The sequence below is a fragment of the Lagenorhynchus albirostris genome, chromosome 15 (genome assembly GCF_949774975.1).
Source record: "Lagenorhynchus albirostris chromosome 15, mLagAlb1.1, whole genome shotgun sequence".
NCBI lineage: Eukaryota > Metazoa > Chordata > Mammalia > Artiodactyla > Delphinidae > Lagenorhynchus > Lagenorhynchus albirostris.
This window is the reverse complement of record NC_083109.1, coordinates 4,530,326-4,551,536: the sequence shown is the minus strand read 5'-3', so window position 1 is coordinate 4,551,536 and position 21,211 is coordinate 4,530,326. Positions and strand designations below refer to the sequence as shown.

The following is a 21,211-nucleotide window of genomic DNA, read 5'->3' as shown; positions in this document are numbered from 1 at the left end:
TTGGTTTTTTACCGAGGAGGCTTGTGGTGGGGGGAAGGGGAGGGGGCTCTGAAAGAGATGCGAGTGGAGTGCAAAGCGGGCTGTCACCGCGGGCTGATGTATACACTGAAGGAGGGAGGGAAGCGGCCCCCGCACGGTCCTGGGTCCCGGCCCCCGTTGCGCCGGTCAGGCCCGCTGTTTGCAGGCAGGGGTGAGCCGGGCATAGGAAGGGCCGGTAGGGCAGAACTTAGCCAGCTGCTGGGTGCCGGCTTCCCCCTTCCCCTCTGTGGGGTGAGCTGTGACTTTAACCCCGAGCCTTGGAGGGCGGGGTGGGGGGGGGTCTAGCTTGTGTTCTGCTCCATCGGCTTTGAAAGCAGCCGAGGGGTTTTCAGTGGCCGTACGTCTCATTCTTGAAAATGGTGGGTTGTTTTTTTATGGGTTTTTTTTTGTTAAGTCAGGTGCTTGGTTCAAATGGCCATTCCAGGGCCTTGGAGCTGCAGAGGAGGCCAGAGAGAGCCCTGCAGGCCTGGGGCTGCTGCTCTGAGGGCAGAGGCGGCGTTTTAGCGATGGGAAAAGAGGTGGAAAGCAGATGTTAATCAGTTTCTTTCAGCTCAAGCGAGAATCAGGGAAAGGGCCCATTTCCCCTTCCACCCACCCTGCGTTGACCTTAGACATTGAGCCCTCAGGAACCCCCACCCACCCCCGCCCCCAACTGGGTTGCTAACAGCCCCTGAAGGTGGCCCTGGGATTCGTGCTGGCAGTGTCTCTCAGCTGAAAAGAGCCTTAGCTCCTGGGCTTGGCAATGTGAGGAAGATAGCACCCACATGCATCCACATTGCCCGCGGGTCCCCGGGGATGGAGGGAGCAGAGGGGGGGGACAAAAAGGCATAGAAGGTACATTATTTCAGCCCCCTCCTCTGTTTTAGGACCCTTTCATGCCTTGCAAACACCAAGTGCAGGCTGCTGGAGAGCCTCTAGGACAGAACTACACAGAACAGGAGAGATGATCTGACCCTGCTCACCTCCGCTGCTCTTGTGTAACTAAATTACCCGATGTCTCTGTTAAAAGTGATGTCGCCCAGAGAGAGCACCCCGCAGCCTTGCGATAAACACCGAGGGGTCTTATTCCCCTCTCCCCAGGGAGGCTCTCTATGTGGCAAGTTCTCCCAAACAATCCGTGATTTTCCCGGGATCCCTTATGCCCCTGACTGAAGCATCGTGCTGCTGGACACCCTTCTGATTTTGATGATTATTACCGGGCAGAGGATAATGAAACAGCAGGGACTTAGGGCTTTGTGTGGTAGGTGAATGATGGACATTTCCGAGTAAAGCCACTTTATTTCTTGCACGTACCAAGAGGACTCACAAGCCAAATGCAGCATCTGCGAGATCTTATGGGAGGGGGTGGGGGTCTTGGGCTGCTGAGGCGGTACTGCAGGGATACAGAGATGCCTCCTTTTTCTAGAACAACTGCAGTGTCCCCATCTGAGCCCAGCCAAAAGGCAAATTCTTTATCTGGACGCACAGTGATTCTGCCTGCTGCATAGACGGAGGAACCGTGATCCTGCTGATTTCAATGGACCAGTCGAGGAGAAAACATGAGGAAAAAAATCTTTATTTTTCTCAGTTTTCCCTTTTCTGCTTGGAAAACAATTTTAGGATCCGGCAGTTCAGTCTGCAAGGAGGAAGGGGCAGCATCCCAACTTACGACCGTTGGGGTGTTTAGATATTTTAGAGGGATTTTAGTTTGGAGGAAAAAAAACACAAAAAAAGACAAATAAGACAAAAAAGCTTGCTGAGTTGGGGGTGAGGGGGGTGTCAAAGCAGCCCACGTTAGGAGGCTGTACCTTTTCAATGTCGGAATAAGGGAAGTGTGGGAGGATTCTGATCCACTCTTAGAAATAAATAGGCACTTTGGAAAAGGAAAATATCCCGTTCTTTGAGAAACAGGGTGAGGTGATCGGTTAATGTCGGGTGGTGGGGATCATAATCCTGTTTGAAGAATTGGTCTCATTTTTCATGTCAGAATTAATATTGGTGGAGATTAGATGGCTTCTTAATTTAGACCATTTACATCTTATAGAGTGCTAAAAAAGAGGGCTCCGAGCCACTTTCCGGCAGCAGCGAAGCCAAATAAATAGGAACGATATAACCTTTTTAAAAATCCATTCTCTCTGCCGTCTCTTCACTGGCGAATTTTGAGTCATTTAGCACAACCTGAAAACTCAGATTTTTGTTGCTAGAAAAAGTAATGCTTCCTACTGTAGTATGGTTTTTGTTTGTTTGGTTTTTGTTTTGTTTTTTGTCACCCACAATTTCCTATTCTGGTGATCTTTTTGACTTGAGTTTTTGTCTTCTTGACACCAAAGCATCCAATCAATTTGGTCGAAAGTTCAATCGTGGAAAAGCAACTGGTTGTTTTGTCCACAGACAGCCGGTTTGTCAAATATTTGAGAAACAGCTTATCTGACCACCTACCCTGACATCCCCCCAACCCAATGCTGCAGGGAAACTTATTTTTAGGAATTGGAGGGAACAGACCTTAGAAGCCGTTCCTCTGCTCTCTGAGGAATGAGGAAGTAGAGGGGACACGAATAAGATGTCATAGACCCTCTCGCTTTCTCTGCAGTGGCCATCTGAAGTCTGCAGTAGAGGGGAGGGGGGACCCCAGTCTTCACAGGCAGGCGTGCAGAGGGGGGGAGTCTTTATGACTAGGCTCTTGGCAACATCACGGTCAGGGTCAAGATTTGTCTGGTGCCTGAGGCCATCTTAGGATGTGGTGAAGGCTGAGACCACCTGCCCTCATTTTGTTTTAGGGTACCACCAGTCCAGTGCAGCCAGTGAACAAATAAGGACGACAAGTGTTGCTTTTATAGAAAAAGAAAAAAAAAAAAGCGTCATGATTCAGTTTCTTGAAAAAGCCGCCCCCCATCCTTTTATCTCAAAGTCACCATAACTAGGACTCCATCATCAATCTTTTTCTTTCTTTCTCACGTGGATAGCTAATTGAGGCTCTCTGGGCTACAGGGTTTTTTCCTGCTCTTTCAAGGCACTCAGTAGCCAGGCAGGTGGGGGAGGAAGGGGATGCTAGGAGGGGCAGAGGAAGGGGCAAGGGCTCCTTGGCACACCCCCTCCTGTACTTCAGTCTTGTGCAGAGCATTCCTATTTGCAGACAGCTCAGCCCAAAGCAGAGCGTTGCTATTACCCCCAGATGCTGTTTCTAATCGATCTGCTTTATTTTCCCTCTGGGGTGCAGGCAGGGCGGAGCCCAGATGTGCTCAGACCTCCAAAGCCACCCAGCCTTGATCCTTTATTTTTATGTTACAGTCACAGAACCTTGCAAATATGTTTTCAGCAGTTTAACCGCGTACCGAGAATTTCAGGGGAAAAAAGGTCAAGAAGTGATGATGACTTACATTTATTAGGGGCCCCATCAAGCAGACCTCTGAATTCTAATAAAGACAAATCAGTGTCATGTTTCTAAAAGGAAAAGAGTGACAGCTGGGTGATTTCACAGAATTATCAGGTGTTGGGAGGAAGGTAAAGCCAAGGGTTCAGTTACTATAAATTAGAGTGATTTTTTGGGTTTGTTCCCCTGGGGTTTTCATGCTGCTGGTACCTGTTTTGGTGTGTTTGTAGTTTTGCTGAAATACACATATATTTTTCTCTCAATATCTTTTCTACTTTGGCATCCATTTTAGAAACTACATTTTTGTTGTAGAGTTCTATTCTTTAGTTTTCTTCTTTCTTCTTTTTTTTTTTTTTCCACAAAGTTGCCCTGTCTGCCTTCTGTACGCTCAGTAAATCTAGAGGATATGTAGTTATGCCAGGTTGAGGAATACACATCTATTTAACACATTTAAGAATGTGCAAGGCAAATGAAATATAAAGTTATTTTATATCTAAGATTAAAACATTGTGTCCTTGGGGATCACCCTAGTTAGCCCACAGTTTTTCCCCCCATTTTGCATTCAACTGACTCATGGCAGATTACTGAAATGATGTATTTAGACTAATTACTGATTTAACTAATAGAAAACCGTTTAAGAAATTCACTTTTAAGGCTGAGAATGACTTTAAGTTCCCCTGCTCTAGGGCGCCCCCCTGAGGCCCGGGTTAATAATAACATCATGATAGGATGGGGTCAGTTAGGTTTCTCTAGACATTAGGATGCTTTGAATGGTTATGAATGCATGGAATATCCATTTAACTTGCAGACTAGATGTCTCTGGGTCCCAACTAAGTTTTATATCAACTTCCTTTGAAGGATTCTTTCACAGCTAGGCTTTTTGAAGCGGAGAGTACAATTATGAAAATATCCTGGTACTCAGAAGGTAGAGATTTGTCTTTTCAGGATAAGGAGGCAAAAAACCTAATGCTGCTTTAAGCTGGTTGATGCCTTCAACCATCACAGTGAGAAGCATCCTTATTGGAACCAGTCCCCAAAGTGGGAGATTTGTCAACTTTTGGAGGTGGTTCTCTGTCCGTCAGCCATCTGGCATCATCTTGCTGGAGGATAGGGACCCAGGGCCTTTGTGTGGCTGGTGAGATGGACCAACGAAAGCTTTTTCCTCTAGGCTCCTTTTCGGCTCAGCAGAGCTTTCTTTCTGCCCTCTGCAGACCAGGACACCCCGTAGGCATTTTGCTCAGGCCGGACTTTGACATTCCAGAGTTGTCCTCTTACCAGCATGCTGACTTCATGCCGGAGCTCCCAAGGTTTGGGCTGGAGCCTCACGGGCCCTCCTCCACTGTTGCCAAGTTCCCTCGAAAGTTGGCTACCTTCGTGACTGCTGATTTCTAACCTCAGGTCAGATTAAAGGACTCAGTGAAACCTTTGCCCTGTGGCCCCTGCCCTCAGGGTGTTCATGTCTTGTATACGTGAAGGGCTAGTTTTCTAGAGTTTTCATTTCTTGGTGTTAGGTCACTGCAACCCTGGGATAAAAATAGGTGTAATTAGTATGTTACAGATTAGACTCTGTATTTCTAGCTTTGTGCCACTTCCTCTAATAATACCAATTTTGGTGACACATTTCCTAGAATCCTGGGCTTGCTTCGTTTGCTAAAATCCTTCAAGAGCCAATTATAGGACAGATCTGTTTGCTTTAAAACCTAGAAGGGTCTGATCTTGATCAGACCTCTCGGCTCCCACTTCCTCTTTCCCCTGTCTTCTGAGGTCTGTCTTGATTTTCTTGTTTTCTATTCAGGGAGCAGGGCCTCCATCCCCCTCAAAGGCTGGCATTTTTGTTGACGGCTGAGCACACATGGTCTTCCGTGGCAAAAGGCCCTTTCCTGGCTGGCTCCAGAGTCCCCACCAATTAATCGGGGGGGTGGGGTGAGCGGGGGGGTGACTTGAGTTAGGCATCGCTTCAGCCAAGCTGGGCATACATCGAGCACACCTGTCACTTGTGCCCATGTCCAAAATTCAGCCCTAAGGGTCACAGCTGTGGCATTATTTCAGCATGAGCAATTCAGTATTTAATGTTCCTTAGAAAAATAAATCATTCCAAGCTGCTACTGTTCACCTATTAACCCTTAGAGGATTTCATAGAGGGAGGGCGGGGGTGTCATCCATAGTTTTCTTGGCCAGTAACAGACACTTCCCAGTTCTCCTTTTAAAAGACCATTTCTTATATGATGGCGAACAGGAGCTGCAGAAACAGCATCCTCTCATTCTCTGGCAGCCACAGCCTACCAGAGTGAGAAGTTAGACTTTCTTTTCCTTTCATTTATATTTTTACCTGCGTAATACATAGCTTTCTACACATTGGCATTCCATCCCTTTCCTTTTTCATGGTAGCTTATATTAGTCTGCCATCATTGACAAATCTTTTCCTTTTTTAAGTTTTGGCCACACTGAACAGCATGTGGGATCTTAGTTCCCCAACCAGGGATCGAACCCTCGCCCCCTGCAGTGGAAGCGCTGAACCCTAACCACTGGGCCACCAGGGAAGTCCCTGTGGCAAGTCTTAATTTACAATGAAGTGCTGGTGGGTGGGATGGGGAAAGTTGATCATTAACCAGATTTGGGATTTGATGTAAATGGCCCCCCCGGAGCAACACACATGTTAGACGTATCCTCCCTTCTGTTACCTGGGTCTTCGTAACTGTCCATCTGCAGTTCATCCACATAGTACAAATCATTTGAAAGCTGAGTTGTCTGCCTTCTGAAAGAAATTGGCTATATTTAGTTTTTAAAGCAAGCCTTGCTTTGTGTTCTTTGTAAAGTCAGCGACATTCTTTCAATTTTTTCAGTGTAATTAGCACAAAAGGAGCCGTAATCTGAGAAGGTAGTAGAGACTTAAGCGACCGAGAGACAGGAATGTTGGAGAAAGCGGGCAGAGGCCTCTTTCCCCTTTCTGGGCGGCGGGCAGAGACCCCGGGACGTGGGTGTGGGTAAAGCTGAGGTCTGTAGCTCATAAAAACATCTCCTTTTCATCTGATCCCCAGACTGATTGCAAATGCCTGATGCTTTGGCTGGATAGTCTTCTCCTCCTCCTAACTTCCAGAGGTCGGCAAAGACCTTAGGAAGCCACAGTGCCCTCTGGGCTCCGCTGAGTCGAGTGGGCTCCTGACTTGTCGGGGAGGGGGCCGTGAGGGCTGCGAAGCCCTCCATAAAGTGCTGAGTGAGGGAGGGAGTGGCGGGCACAGCCTCTGGCTGGGACTTACGTGTAGCCACGTGCAAAGGAGGAGGCTGCCCTTCATCCTCTGGGAGCCAAGCATTTGTGCCCCCTCAAAATAAAGACCCGGGGAAAGAGGAGGAGCTAAACTATAATTACACGTTTTTCAATTTCAACGTGTGTGGGTAAACACAGATGAAAAGGTACCTACATTTTTAGATAAATTAAACGTGTGACTAATTATGTCCCATTAATTGCTTAATTCCGGGTTTACCAACAGCAGGCGGAAGTGGGTTTAGAGAGGAGGGTTCAGCTACGAGGGCAGGTGACACCTACAGCCCTGTCAGAATCTCACTTGTCCCAAACTGAGGCTAGTAACTAAGTGCAAGCCTGTTTGAAAACGGCCACCCATGCTTGGTTGGTAGGTAAATAAAGTAAAACCCCAAGATGTAAAAGTTGTATTTAGCAGTTGTTTCCTACGTATATATGTATACACAAAGCAGCATTTAATGAAAGGAAATGTATTACCTGATTCATCCAGAGTGTTTAACGCTCTGAACTCTTAATCATATGGGGCTAAGTTTGAAGAATTGAATGCAATGAAAAGAAAAGGAAAAAAAAACAGGAAAATCTTTAAAATCAGAGCAATTAAAGAGCTTCTTTTATCTACAGAGATCTTCTTAGGACTTTGAGACTCTCTTGATCGCGCCAACTTGCTTTTTGTTTTATTTTTTCCTGTTGGTACTTGTTAAGTAAGATGTTGGATCAAAATGTCATTTAAATAAGGCATCTTGTAAATAAAAACAAAAGTTAGCTGACCTGCACCTGTTTTTAACTAGTCCTCCCTGCATTATTCCCCATCCTGGATGAGTTCCCATCCTCAAGGCCAAATTAAAAGTTCTAAGCAACAGGCTTTCCCATCACCTTAGTCCTCGTGAAATCCCGCCCCCAAGGGAGGCTAAAGGTATTTTAGTTTAGGAAAATTAACTTTCCTGCTATAGAGTGGTAACAAATTTACATCTTTTTGTCCCCGCCCCAAGATCTCCAGTAAGCGGGTCCATCGGTCTGTGGTTGATATCAGTAAGCCCCTAATCCGAGTTATCCATCTAGAATCTTTTCAAGGCTACCGTATGTATCATATTATTTAGGTTTAAGTTTTTAAAAGGAACATTGTAATGCACGTAGTCTCTACTTTATTGTTTCCCCCTTTTAAAGTAGATGCTGGCTTTGGTAAAAGTCCACTCCCACTTACTCTGGGGCTCCTGGGGATGTTGTGAGAAGGGCACTAATCGTCCTGGGAACTGGGCATCCATGGAGACCAGGAAGTTTCTCTCTTCGATGGTGTCCACACATCAAAGTCAAGGAAGATCCATAAAGGCACAGAAGTCCCAACTGCCCTCGTTTTGTGAACTGTGGTTTTAAGTAGACGTTTGATTGGTATCTCAAAGCCATTGGGTCCAAACACATTGGCCAATGTGCCCCTATATTTTGTTTGGATTCGAGTATGTTCTAAATTAAAAACAAATTATTTTTAAAATTAGTTGATAGAAATTAAATCGGGAGATTTCATATGGCCTTATAGTTAGTTAGTCCCTTAATGTCAGGGCTTTTGAAATGAAGTTTTACTAACTTGAGCACCATGTTTAGTTCTGAATGCCAGTTTTGGATTACTTTGTGGTTGCCATTATTAACTAGTGAATATGACAAGGGAAAAAAAATGCCCTAGGTAATCACGACATTAGATTTTTAAGAACTTTATGGTCCTAAGTAATAGAACCTTCTTACGGGGGATTAACTGGAACTAGGAAAACGCTTTTTACAATACCTGCTTCCTCATCGGTATCGTGCAGGCTTCAAGTCACATTCATTTGCAACAATTTCAGTAATTCTAGTTAAAGTGCGAAATGTGCTTTAAAGACAGAAAGCACCATTGAAGTGCTAAGCGCTATTATTAAAACCTTACAGCTAAGGTTTCTGTTTCAGTGGAAACCTATTTATTGTTCCCTAGGCTATTAAAATAATATTATAATTCTGTTTTCTCTGGGATCTTACAGTGACCCCATCTAATGAAAGGCCAAAAAGAACACCCTTGTCCAAAAACTGAATTACATCATTAAGTGTAAAAATGTTTTCAAGATACTAAGCTATAGCGAGTCTGTTTCTTTTAAGAGCAGACGAGGCATTCTTTCTCAGACAGGAAGGTGCAAAAGAGCCAGGGAACACATCCACCCATAAATACAAAGCTTACAAGACCACAAAATTCAAACCCCGGCATGACATGCGAATCCATCCATTGTTGTAAAGTCTGCATTGCTGGAAAGAGCTTTTGCTAGGCCGGCCCTGTGTATAGCGGTGGGACGCCCATCTGTTTTACCAAGTTGTATCGTGAGGTGACCTAGTGCTTTAGGTTACGGTTGTGTTATTATCCCAACTTGCCGGCTTTGGCATGAAGCAAGTCACCTGAACCAGGCATTTTACACCCAGGACATTCTGGCCCTTTGCCCCTCTCTGGAGCTTAAAATTTCCACAACTTCCATCTCTCCCTGAGCCAAAAAAGAGGCCCCTTCCACTGGAAAACTCTAGAGTCTGGACTGTTCCAAGAATTATGCTAATGGATTGCTCACTCGCAAAGCATAAACCAGGCGCTTAAAATGGTAACAACCTATTAAAATAAATTACTAATTCATATGAAAAGGTCACGCATGGTGGCCTCCAAACCTGAAAGCCTTTTTTTTTTTAATTTTTATTAAAATGTTTAAGGCCCAGGTAGGTCAAATGCTAGACTGAAAACTGTAGACGGTATCAGCTCACCACGCCAATTAAGTAAAAATCTCATCTTTCACTTTGTGTCGGGTGAAAACAGAAAGCTGAACAGACCACAAACGAGCTTGTGTTTCAGAGCTCTCAGTGGCCTTTGCTTACCTGTAAACCCTTGATTCCACCTGCTGTCATTTATTTACAAAGTAAATGCTTTATTTGTCCATCAGTGGTTGGTCATAATAAAATATAGCTGAAACCTACACTTAACACAATTTTTTTTTTTCAAGGATGGCCTGCCAGGTTAGAAGTTGAAATGACTGAAGCCAGACCTTGCTTTATTCATTCTAGGACAGTAGTCCCGATTGTGCCTTGCCTGGAATATATGTCAGTATATGACATGGGACAGCTTCACTCCTTTCAAAGTTCAGGTGTGATATTTATCTAAAAGGGGGGAGATGGTAACCCAACTCAGGGATTTCCAAATAAGGAGCCTTCATTATATTCATTGTAGTAACGTGTAGCGACTGGCATAAGTATCGAGGTTGTATTGGTTACTATTTTCCTTCTTGCTCTTAAATACGATGTATTTGCGCTTTGCCACATTAGAAGCAGGAAGGAAAGATGCTTTGGAACAAATGGAGCAGAAAATGTCTGGCCTATTCCTCCTCCTTATAAGTCTTCACCAATTTTTAAAAATGACAATCAGTTGATGAATCAAATTCAACCAACAGGTTTTTATTTAAGATATAAAGGTATAAAACTTGGGCCCCGTCTTTAGGTAGTTTCTAATCTAGTTGGTGAATGATTGTGTCATGATCTTTGCAAACAGCCTTACTGTCGAATTTGCTTAGGAGAACATTCCCGTCTATAGGGTAAATATTTTTATCGGCTTTTGTTTAGACGAACGGTAGTTCCTTTGAGTTTTTGTCGAAAGAAGGTGTATTTTTGTGTAAGAAGGAGAGACCATATCCAGAGTGTGATCAAGACCTCACTTACTTGGATGTGAGGAGGAAAGGGCAAGCACAGCAACTTTTCTGCAGAGTTCGAGAGAGTCTGAGACCCGCAGTCAGGCGAGGTAGCAGATGTAGATCATGAGGGTCTGGCGTGAAGATTTCGCTTCCTGTTCTTAATTCCAAGTGTTCTCTGCTGGCTTTGAATTGCCCTCCGCTGTCTTTCAGGTCCATAAAGTGAGGCCTTGTAGAAGGGGGGTAGAGGTGTACTGGATGGGGCCAAGAACAGTAATAGCGGACATCTTCATCTGACACAACTTTTCTTACTTGGAGTTGAGCAAACTGAGGAGAAGCGGGGGATTGCAGCAGTCCCGTTGAATGGTTAACAGTGTCTATTTTCAAAGAAAACAACACTCTTTGGACAGTTTACTCAAGGCCTCTGACCAAACCGAACAATCACCCCACCCCCTAGGTATGTTAGCTGTGTTTCCATTTACAAGTAGGCTGCCTCTTCCTTTCTTTCTATCCCCCCAAACATCCAAAGTTTTACTGTTTCGAAGTGAAAGAAAGTTAAAGGCGGGAGAGAGTTCACGACTACTTTATGGATTGGGGTTGACCGGCAGGCAGCCGCGACCCACCAAAGGCAGTTGCCAAGTCTTAGACTGACGGCTGGGCTACTCTTGACTCACCGGGCCCAAGGTGGGCCGCACGGACCAAACTTTTATTGACTGAATGAATGAATTGTACCCAAGCAGACACGCGCAGGGCTCAACCAGGAGACTCAACCAAGGTCCCAGGAAAAGTGAGCCGCGGCCGAGTCGTTGAGAACTTGGTGTGACTGCTCTTCACCCACCACGCTGTACCGCATCCTCATATGGGACAGGGCTGGGGTGGGACACTTGAAAGTCTTTAAACAATTCTCAAACAAATTCGTGTTCAATAAACTACTTTTCCGTCTGTTCCAGAGCATCCCCCCGCGGCACCCCGGCCCGGCCTCGTATAACTGGGACGCCCTGGCCCGCCACCTGTCCCGCCCAGGAGGACTCCGGGGGCGCAGACCTCGCGGCCCCGGCCACCACCGCTCGGCTCTCGAGTCGCCGGCGCCTGCTTGCTCTTGCGATGCTCGTTTTTCGCGCTCACATAACACCTCTCATCGGACGACCCGCCGCCGGGCACGCGCCGCCGGGAGGGAGGGGTGGGTGGCGGTCTCCGCGCGCGCTAACCGGGAAGCTGGAGGTAAGGAGGCGCGCAGCAGGGGTAAGCGCCGCCGTCGCACACTTTGCACGCCGCCCAGGGCTACACCACTCACCGAAAATTGGGAGGCAGGTCTGGGAGGCGGGGTCCGGCGCCCACCGCCTTGGGCGCCCCCTCGGCCCCCGCCACCGCGTCCCCCGCGCCCCGCGCCCACTCCCGCGTGGCCCCCGCACCGGCCTGCACCTCCGGGGTGCGCGGCGGCCCGTTTGGGCGCGTCCCCGGCGGGCCGATTTTTCGGCTTCCCCTTCGGTTTATAGGGGCCGCCACGGTGGGTCCGTCCTCTGAAGAGGCTGGGGCGTCATCGGGCTGCTTAGGAGCGCTGCTCTCCGGCGGGGACACTCAGTTGCGTCGGCACCGCGGAGCGGGCTGCGTCAGGTGGCCGGCCCGGCGCGGCTCGCTCGCTGGCTCGCAGGCTCTCTGGCTCCGGGCTGCGGCGCCGCGGCTGGAGCGAACTCCTGTCCCAGCGCGGGGCGGCGGCGGGCGGCCGGCAGGCAGGCAGGCAGGCACTGCCTTGCGTGTGAGTGCACCTCACTCACATGTAAGTCCGGGGGCACCGTGGCCTCCCGCGGAAGTGCGAGTCGCCCGGCGCGGGGAAATAGCCACCGGGGCCGGGACGGGGCAGGGGCGCCCCAGCACTGCCGCCCTGCCCGCGCCTCCCGGGCACCCTCCAATTCTCTCTCTCTTCTCTTTTCTCTTCTCCATTGGCGTACCCAAGAGCCTAACCAAGGAGCGCCTGAGGGTAACAGCAACCTCGTGCCATCGCGCCTCTGCACTTTTCTTTTTTGAGTTGTTTGACGTTTCTTGTTGCTTTTTGATTTCTCGTGTTGTTGGGTGCTTTTTGGTTTGTTCTCGCCCCTTTTTCGTTTGCTCACCCTTTTTTGGCGCTAACTCTTAGGCAGCCAGCCCAGCAGCCCGAACGAAGCCCGGCAGCCGCGCTCCGCGGCCCCGGGGCAGCGCAGCGGGGATCGCAGCCGATTCCCCCGACACGGGGCGCACGGGGTCCGGCCAGCCCGAGGCCGGGGGCAAGCAGGGCGCCCGGGCCAGGCGAGAGCCAGGCACCCCGAGGTGGCCGAGCCACCATGCTGAAGATGGCCATGAAGATCAAAGCTTGGGCGGTGGAGAGCGAGAGGAAGACAGCGTTGGCTGCGGCCGAGGTGGCTGCCGAAGCTGCGGCGGTGGCTGCAGCGCTGGCCGAGCCGCGCGCACCGCGGAAGAAAGGGGACACCGAGAAGCCCCCCAAGAAGCCAGAGCAAGAGGCGTCCTCCGAGAAGTTGCTGACCGAAAAGGAGCGGCGGAAGATCGAGAGGAAGCTACTGGAGCAGAGAAGAGACGAGGAGAAGAAGAAGGAGAAGGAGAGGAAGAAGTTGGAGAAGATGCAGAAGAAGAAGAAGAAGAAGGAGAAGAAGAAGAAGAAGAAGAAGGTGCCAGAAGCCCAGGAGGAGGCCCGAGGCCTGGAGGTCGCCGCCGCTACCGCCGCCGGCGGCGCAGACGAGGGCGCCGCGGAGGGCGCCGACGGGGGCGGCGTGGGCGCCGGCGCCGGGGCCACGAGTAGGATCTGGATCGAGTGGGACACGGACTCGAGCGACGAGGACGACCTGTTCGACGCCTTGCGGGGCTTCAGGGGCGCCGTGTGGGGGTCCGGGCTGCTGAAGATCAGCGCGCTGAGCGCCCACCTGCCGCTCCTGACCTTCCCGGTTCTCTCCGTGCGCAGCCCCGCGTGGGTGCTCGATTTCCTGCTGCAGAAGCGCCCGGAGCAGGGCCGCGGCTGCGGCTTCTTTTTCGGGGCGATCTGCTGCTTCCGAATGTTCCTGGGCTGCGCCTTCTTCTCCTTCGTGGGCGGCCGGGCCAAGCGCAGAGGCCATGGGCGCCCCGGGACCTCGGGTGCCTTCGGCTCGGGCCATGGCGCCCAGCGCCAGGGGCGCGAGGAGCGGCTCATCTAGTCAGACCCCCGCCCCCTCCCCGCCACCAGACACCACCATCGTTGTGTAGTGTGGAGTTTTATTGAGTATTTGTGTGTGTGTGTTTGGACACATTTTCCTTTTCGGTTGCTCTGTCCTTTGGTTCGTGCTCGCCTCGCTTCTTCCACACTCCCTGCTCTCTAGCTCGCTCTGTCTCTCTCTTCTTTTCGAAAAATTTCCTAAGTCCGGGCTCTGGCTCGCGCTCCCTCCCCTTCCGCCCACCCCGGCCCCTCGGCGGCGCCCGCGGGAGGGGGGAGGGGGCTCGGCCTCGGGGGCCGCTGGGCGACGCGGCCCGGGGGGTGGAGCGTTGGCGTCGTGCGAGGGGTCGTCACCGGCTCGGAGACGCCCCCTCTCCCCCCGTGGCCGGCCCCGCTTGGGGCCCGAGCCAGGGGGGCGAGGGGGCGTCTCCCAGGCCCGTCCCGTCCCGGGCGCGGGCAGAGGGACCCCCTCCCCGGGTACCCGTGGGGGGGGCGCCTCCCTCCACCAGCTCCCGCCCTCCCCGCCGCCGCGGCCGCTCCTCATCCCTCCTCCTCCTCCTCCTCCTTCCACCCCCCTCGCCGCCGCCGCCTCCTCCTCCCCCCGCCTCCCCCCGCCCGCCGCGGAGCTTTGGGTCGGGGCGGCGGCGGGGCCCCGGCCGAGGCAATAAGAGCGGCGGCGGCGGCAGCGGCGGCAGCAGCTCCCGCAGCTCCTGCTCTGGTCCGCCTCGGTCCGCGGCGGCCATCAGACCCCTCGGCTTCGGCTCGAGGGGCCGGGAGCCGCGCGCTCGGCTCGGTCAGACCGACACCACCCTCCCCGCGCGGTCCGCAGTCCGCCCCGCGCGCTCCTCCCCGAGGAGCCGAGCCCGCGCCCGGCCCGCCCGCCCGGCTGCCCCGGCCCTCTCCGCCCGCGTGAGGCCGCCCGCGCCCGGCCCCGCCGCCGCCGCCGCCGCCGCAGCCCGGCCGCGCCCCGCGCCCCGCCGCCGCCGCCGCCATGGGCTGCCTCGGAAACAGTAAGACCGAGGACCAGCGCAACGAGGAGAAGGCGCAGCGCGAGGCCAACAAAAAGATCGAGAAGCAGCTGCAGAAGGACAAGCAGGTCTACCGGGCCACGCACCGCCTGCTGCTGCTGGGTAAGGGCGGGGCGGGGGGCGCCGGCCCCGGCCCGGCCCGGGGGCCCCTCGGGGCGCCCCGCAGGCCGCGCGCGCCGAGCCCGCCCCCCGCCCCGGGCGCGCGCTCCCGAGCCCGCCGCCCGCCCGCGGGCTCAGTCTCTCGGGGGCGAGGCCGGAAGGGGGACCCCGGGGCGCCATTCGGCCGGGCGGGGGCCCAAAATGGGTCCGGGGGCCGTGGCGACGCGGGCGCGGGTCCCCCTCCCCTGGCCGCTCTCTCTCGCCCTCCCCCTCGCTCTTCTTTCTCTCTTTTTCCGCGAGGCCTACACGACGCCAGGGGTTCGGGTGCGTGTTGGGGAGGGGGAGGGGGAGTCCCACAGGGCTCGGGAGACTGCGACAAAAAGAGGGTTTCGGGGACAGGAAATGGGGTGGCGGGCCGAGGGAGGGGGACCCGCCTCCGTTGGGTGTGTGATTTGTTGGGAGAGGGAAGGGGAGAAAGCGAGAGGGGCCGGCGGAGAAGGGGGTGACGCGGGGGGGGGCGCCGCGGTGGCGGAGGGGGCCTCGTCGAGGGGAGAGGTTCGGCGGGAGAAGTGGCTGAGGAGAGTGGGGGCGGGTGACATCAGCCCCTCGGAAGGGCTCGGAGTGGTAAAGGTGGTGCAGCGAGGGGGAGGGGGCGCGGGCGAGTCGTGGCGCCGGAGTGGGGGGGCGGGCGGAGGAGGGAGCGCGGCGGCCGCTGGGCGCGACTTGGTGCGTTGCGGGCAGGACACACTGTGTGCGCGGAGCAGACGTGTCCCGGGCCGGGCCGGGCCGTGGAAGGAAGAGAAGGAGAATCGAATAAAATAAGGCCGGAAAAAAAAAAATGGAGTTAGTACTCTAAGTGCCCAGTGAAGCCAAATGACACGTCATTTTACAGTATGACCTTTTTTCCCCTTCCAGATATGCAGGCTCTTTGAAAAGCAAAGAAGAGAATTAACTGTAGCAGCTGCCGCCCCCCCAAACCATTAACACACACACACACACTTTCCTGTTAGTCGGCCACATTGAGAGTGCTTTGTGAAAAAAATGGAAAAAAAAAAAAAAAGACATGCACAGATCAGAACTGGAAAATGACATTTGTCTGTAAATGGCTTCTTGGTCTGGAAATGGCGTGGTTTTTTTTGTCCTTTTCAAGGTGGGAGGGGGTTTGAGAATGCTTTAAGGAAAACACTTTTTTTCCAGGTGGAAGGAGATGAGACTACGTTAGTTGTTTGTCAAGTGACATTTGGTTGTTTGGTTTGGGGTTTTCTCTTTTGATTGCGGTTTTTCCTCTTTGGCCAAAAAAAAAAAAAACGCGGGTGGGGGTGTGTGTGAACTCTAAGGAGATGGCCTTTTCCCCTTTTGTCTTAAAGGTGCTGCTTTGGGAAAATAAACAAAAGCATAAAAGAAATTGTTGAAATAACCAGAAGAATTACACAAGCATTAATTAGTATGGAAGTTTTCCACTTCCTTAGTAATTTGGCTATCTGAGTTAATTTGTGAATTTGCTAGGTTAAGACCTAGTTCATGGTCACATATCAACAGAACAGCTTGATTATGAAGAATAAAATGTAAAGGGCTGTTTTTTCTTTGTGGTGGCGTCTGCTTTGCTTTTTTTTTTTGGATGGGTCACGTCTTTGTTCTCCTGGGTCCAGATTTATGGTAAAGCAGAAAATTATTAAGTGAAAATAAGTCCCTTTGGTGTGTGTTTATGCATTTGCAATTACAGTAATTAAATGGTACGTATGTTGAGGTGTCGTCAAAAACTTACAAAGGTGGAACTATGCTATGTGAATATTAATGTGCCATGTAATTTGATTTCAAAGTATAAGCCTAGAAAAGTCTAGAATCTTTCCTAGGAACACTCCTGCTATCTGAATACTAATTTAAAACAAGTGTGATGTTAATGGTACCTTAAATTTCTAACAGCCTTGCACGGACATCACAAAGTCTTCACTTGAGACTGTTGCTCTGAACACACCTGGCATCACTAGGCTAACCTTTCCCAGGTGTCTTAGCCCTATTACCATAACTTATTGAAGGCTCTGGCATATGGGGGTCTGCAGCCCAAGGCAGTGCCACACATTTTGCATCTTTAAATCGTGATTCTCACCAAATGATGCCCCCCCACGCAAAAGAGGAAAAGTAGTGATGCCCAGAATCCTCTTTTTTAATTTAATGATATGAAATCTGAGTGAATTACAGTATCACAAAAGATCTGGCAGTAATTTTTCAGTCCGATTCTCTAATTTCCTAAATGTGGAAACTGAGGCACGGACCTGTTTGTGCCCTAAAGAGAGGTGATACACACTTTAACACGAGAGTGTTGGAGATTCTGATTAAGACTATGTATTCTCTTCATGGAATCTCTTAATCGTACCTTTAATATTTTAATTTATGAGAGTTAGGCTCATTAAGATAGAATGTTTGCTTTGAAATCAATGTTTCTATGGAAACTGATTTTAACTTTTTACAGATATTGATTACAGCCTTGTGAGAAGGCAAGAGAAGGAGGAATGCTTTGCTCTCTGGGCAGTAAAACAAAACAATTAATAAAATTAAAAGTGAAAAAGAGGACTAAAAAACCAAACAGGTTTGTGCTTGAGGAGGACAGAAATTGTCCCCTCAGGGTTAGTTGCTGGAGAGAGTATCCATTTGCAAAAACAGAAAATGAGAAACTAGCAATCCTCCTTCTAGCTTGGTGGAACTGTGTTTTTTCCATAAAATATATGTTTTTACAAATGAAAGGTGGTTTAAAATGGGGGCATGTGCCCCTTCTAAGCTCTGTTCGTTGGGAAGGGCTTGGAATCTTTGAAAACTCAGTGGTTCCCAGGAATATTTTCCCTTCTGATTAAAGTCCTGCCCTTTTAACATGCTAATAGGGTAGTTCTCAAGCCCTGTATTTAATATTTAAATGTGTTTTTCGAGAAGGTGACAGCAAATCAATGGTGTCCCCCCCACCATGGTTGTTGTATCCAGAGTTTATCTTTAGAAAAACAAAGTTAGCAGGAAAAGGGGGAGGGGTGTGGAGAAGTGGATAAAATGTAATAGTATGGGGCTTAGGGGTTGATTTTTAAGTAGCCCGGGGGGCGAGAACCCTGCAGAGAAGGCAGCAGCCTTGAGAAAATGTTGAAGAGGCAGTCGCTGCGTCAGTACGTGATCTGGGGGCGCCTGCAGGGCCGGGGCATTGTTTTGTGAATACTGGGGTATTTTAACCATGAAACATCTGACGAGCCGTGAACTATGTGGCCGTATACATTAATGTGTACATTTTTACCAGTGAACACTCATAGTTCAAACATCCAGTTTCATGGCTTTAACAGCAATTTTCTTGACCCCCCCCCTCCCATGACAGAATTGCGTCATTCTTTCTTTGCCCCTTTGCCCACCCCACAAATTTTAAGGCAACCAAAAGGAAAAATAAAAAGAAGAAAACAAAACACCTAAACAAACCAAAACCTTTCATTCTTGTTTGTTGTTCTGACGGTGGAATACTGCAGGTACACACAAAGTTGGATGTTTATTTCATTTTCTCTGCGTCGAAATGTCAAGGAAAATTGCAAGTCTCTTGTTTGTTTTTTGTGTGTTGCTTCTATGGAGAAAACGGCAGTCCTCTTTCTCTCTCCTCCCTGCCCAAAGTGTGTAAAATGCCTCCCTCTTAACCTGAGACTTACTTTCATTTTCTAGGTGCTGGAGAATCTGGTAAAAGCACCATCGTGAAGCAAATGAGGATCCTGCATGTTAATGGGTTTAATGGAGAGTAAGTGTCAAATCTGTGGCAAGGGCACAGGCAGAGTAGCACATTGGATGCTAACCTTTAGGAACTTCAGGTAGCTTTTGGGGGCTGGGCAACGTCCGCTTGAATTTTTTCAGCCTACATGTTAGAAAATCCAGGGAAGAGCTCTTTAGGGGTTGTTCTCCTCTCCCTCCTTTTACTCTTTGGTGCAGCAACGAGACAGTAATAATAATAAAGCCCCAGTGTTGGCCCTGTGACGGGTCTGCGGCAGATTTTGGTGCAGTGGGTCTCAGACATAGCTGACTCTGGCCGTGGCCACCCTTTTGCCTGGTGACGCTGACCACTGCAGAGACGCCCCCCGCCCCCAGGCACATTTCAGCGCAATGCACCAGTGCAGGATGTTGTAAACTACTAGGGAAACATGGTTTCAATAATATTCTCACATAGAACTAAGTTGGAAGAGTCAGCCCTTGTTCATAATTCCTCATTCCCCACCCCTCACCCCCTTTGGAATTATCATGGGTAGATCATTGTTTCCCTTTTTAAAAATCGATGGTCTTGCCTAAAGAAAAGAAAAAGGAGACGTTTAAATGATGGAAAGGCTGGGAGTTGGGCACTTCCGGCCAGACCAAGAGGTACTTTTGCCTTTGAAAAGTCCTTCAGGGCATTTTGCTATAGGACAATGTGACAATACCGCAGTGAGAATAAAGATGAAACGAGAGAGTGCCTATATCAGGGATGTAAAAGACGGGCATGGCGTTCTACTTGCCAGGAAGGATGCAAATAAGGGGCACAAGTCTCCCCAGACCCAGCCTCTGTTTTCACGGGGGTGAGAGCAGTTAACCTCACTAGATTACAAACACCTGAAGCCACTAGTCTGCAGTTAGTAGTTGGTTAGCAATCCTATTCCCTTTCTTAAACCTGGATTCAGTTGAAAGTTGCCTTCCCCCTTGGTTTCAAAAGGGAAGATTGAGTCAAAGGGGCATAGTTTAATTCAGTTGTGCATCCAGAACAAACCAGTTTAAAAAAAAAGTTACTGTCGCCTACTAAGGGCGGGGCGGGGGGGGGGGGGGACATGACAAAGATGAATTTTATCACCTTTCAGAGGTAAAAGAGCTGAGCTGAAGGCAGTTTATGGAAAACAGGCTCTTTATGGAAAATTCTAGAATTTCTTAGACCAAATAAGGGGGGGTGGAGAAAAGGATGACATCACCCATACAAATGGACATTTTAGTTTAGGATGCTTTAAGCTTTAAAATTCAGAGGGATGGACTATTAATTTTATGAATGGCTCCTGATGAGTTACCGATACGCACATACATGCTGTTAATTAGTCAGTTGACTTGTCACAAACCAGTTCTGAAATTCTTAATTTCTAAAGCCTTGCCACCAGAGTTGCCATCCATCAATTAAAACAAAAAACCTGAAATAGGCTCCTTGCTATGAGTTTGTAATCTAAAGAAAAATCTTGCATAATTTTCCCCCCTGCAACTTGCTGGGGAGAGCTTCTTCATGAGGCTAGTTAAGCAAAAATAATTTGACCATGTACCCTCTAGATAAATATTTTGATTAAAACTGGACATGGCTCGAATTTTTTAAAAGGCAGCAGCCACTGTTTACCTTAGCTCGAGTCCAATAGAAGATAGGACATCCTTGACATAATTCACTTAAAGTTTTATTACTCTGCAGGTTGCCCTAAAATTTTTTAATTTTTAGGGAAAGGATTCTCCTCCCTAAGTGAGCCCGTTTGTAATGCAGACGAGGCATTTAAACCAGAACTTCTCTTTTCTATTTTTTCAAAAGAGGAAGCGCCATTCCCAGTTTGCCTGCTTTGTAGAGGAAGCCATAGGTAATCTCCGAGGATGGTAAATTTAGCCCGTGAAAGTGACATACAGGGGAATTCTTTACGTGAGTTTAGAAACCTTATTTTTATCTTGTCCAACTGAGCCTCCTTTTTTCTTTTTCCTCGCTGTGGTATTGCAACAAAAGCGGTTTCCTTCTCCACTAGGAGTTCCCTGTGAAGTGGGGACATCCGTCCACGAAAGGGTGTTTTGTGTGGTGCAGGGTCTCTCCCTCCTTCCTCCATAAATGTGCGCTTTGTCAGGGCTGGGCTGAGCTATTACATTTGCCTTAACTGTCCGCAGACTGCTGTGCCAAGTACATCTGCAGAGTAACATGTCATTAATCTGACCTTCAGAAATACAGAGGTCAAATGCGGATTTTCCTAACTCAACGCTAACTCTCTATCTTACATTAAAAAAAAAAAGTGCCGTTAACACTGGTTGAGCTAATAAGCTAATCAAGTACAAACCTACGTAGACAGCTTAAGCCATCTTGCCCGTCCCACCTTCGAGGAGGATTTCCTACCATTCATGAAGATTGGGTTTTGGGGGGTGGGGAGGGTTGGTGGTAGCGGGTGGGTTTTATTCTTTTTATTTTTCGTTGCCTTATGGTCCAGACACACTTTTAATTGATGACAGTTTATGGGGAGCAATTATATAGAAATCACATAGGTAGTTTCCCGACTACAAAAAGGGAGGAAATTAATATTGGCACCAGGAAATCATGGGCCAAAAGCACCCATGTCTGTGTTCAGATGCAACATGGTGAAGATTGAGGTCTGGGACAATCAGGGGCCGTATGCGCTGCTGTATTCTCCAAAGAATTGTGAGATAAATCACTGCTTTAGCTCCCTGATGCACGTACGTTTAGTGAAAGCACAAGAAAATAATTATCCGTCTCTTCTGTACCCGACGGGAGTCCCCAGAGGACTCTGCTAATACTGCAGCGAAGGTGTGGAATTCTTCCCTCTACGGCCTGCAGTCTCAGTAGACATTCCAATTTAGCCAGAAAGGCGA

At 49.5% G+C, this 21,211-nt stretch overlaps 1 protein-coding gene across 12 annotated transcripts in view; it reads left to right on the top strand.

The window, feature by feature from the left end:
• GNAS (GNAS complex locus) overlaps nt 1-21,211 on the top strand; it is a 54,215-nt gene that overhangs the window by 21,270 nt on the left and 11,734 nt on the right. For 4 of the 12 annotated variants that reach the window (XM_060124408.1, XM_060124406.1, XM_060124407.1 and 1 more), the window contains one exon: nt 18,305-18,377. In XM_060124408.1, coding sequence (XP_059980391.1) covers nt 18,305-18,377 — 73 coding nt within the window. Of the gene's footprint in view, nt 1-11,963; nt 12,099-14,428; nt 14,627-18,304; nt 18,378-21,211 lie in introns of those variants that run through there. The other 8 variants (XM_060124410.1, XM_060124409.1, XM_060124412.1 and 5 more) reach the window with 6 other exon arrangements.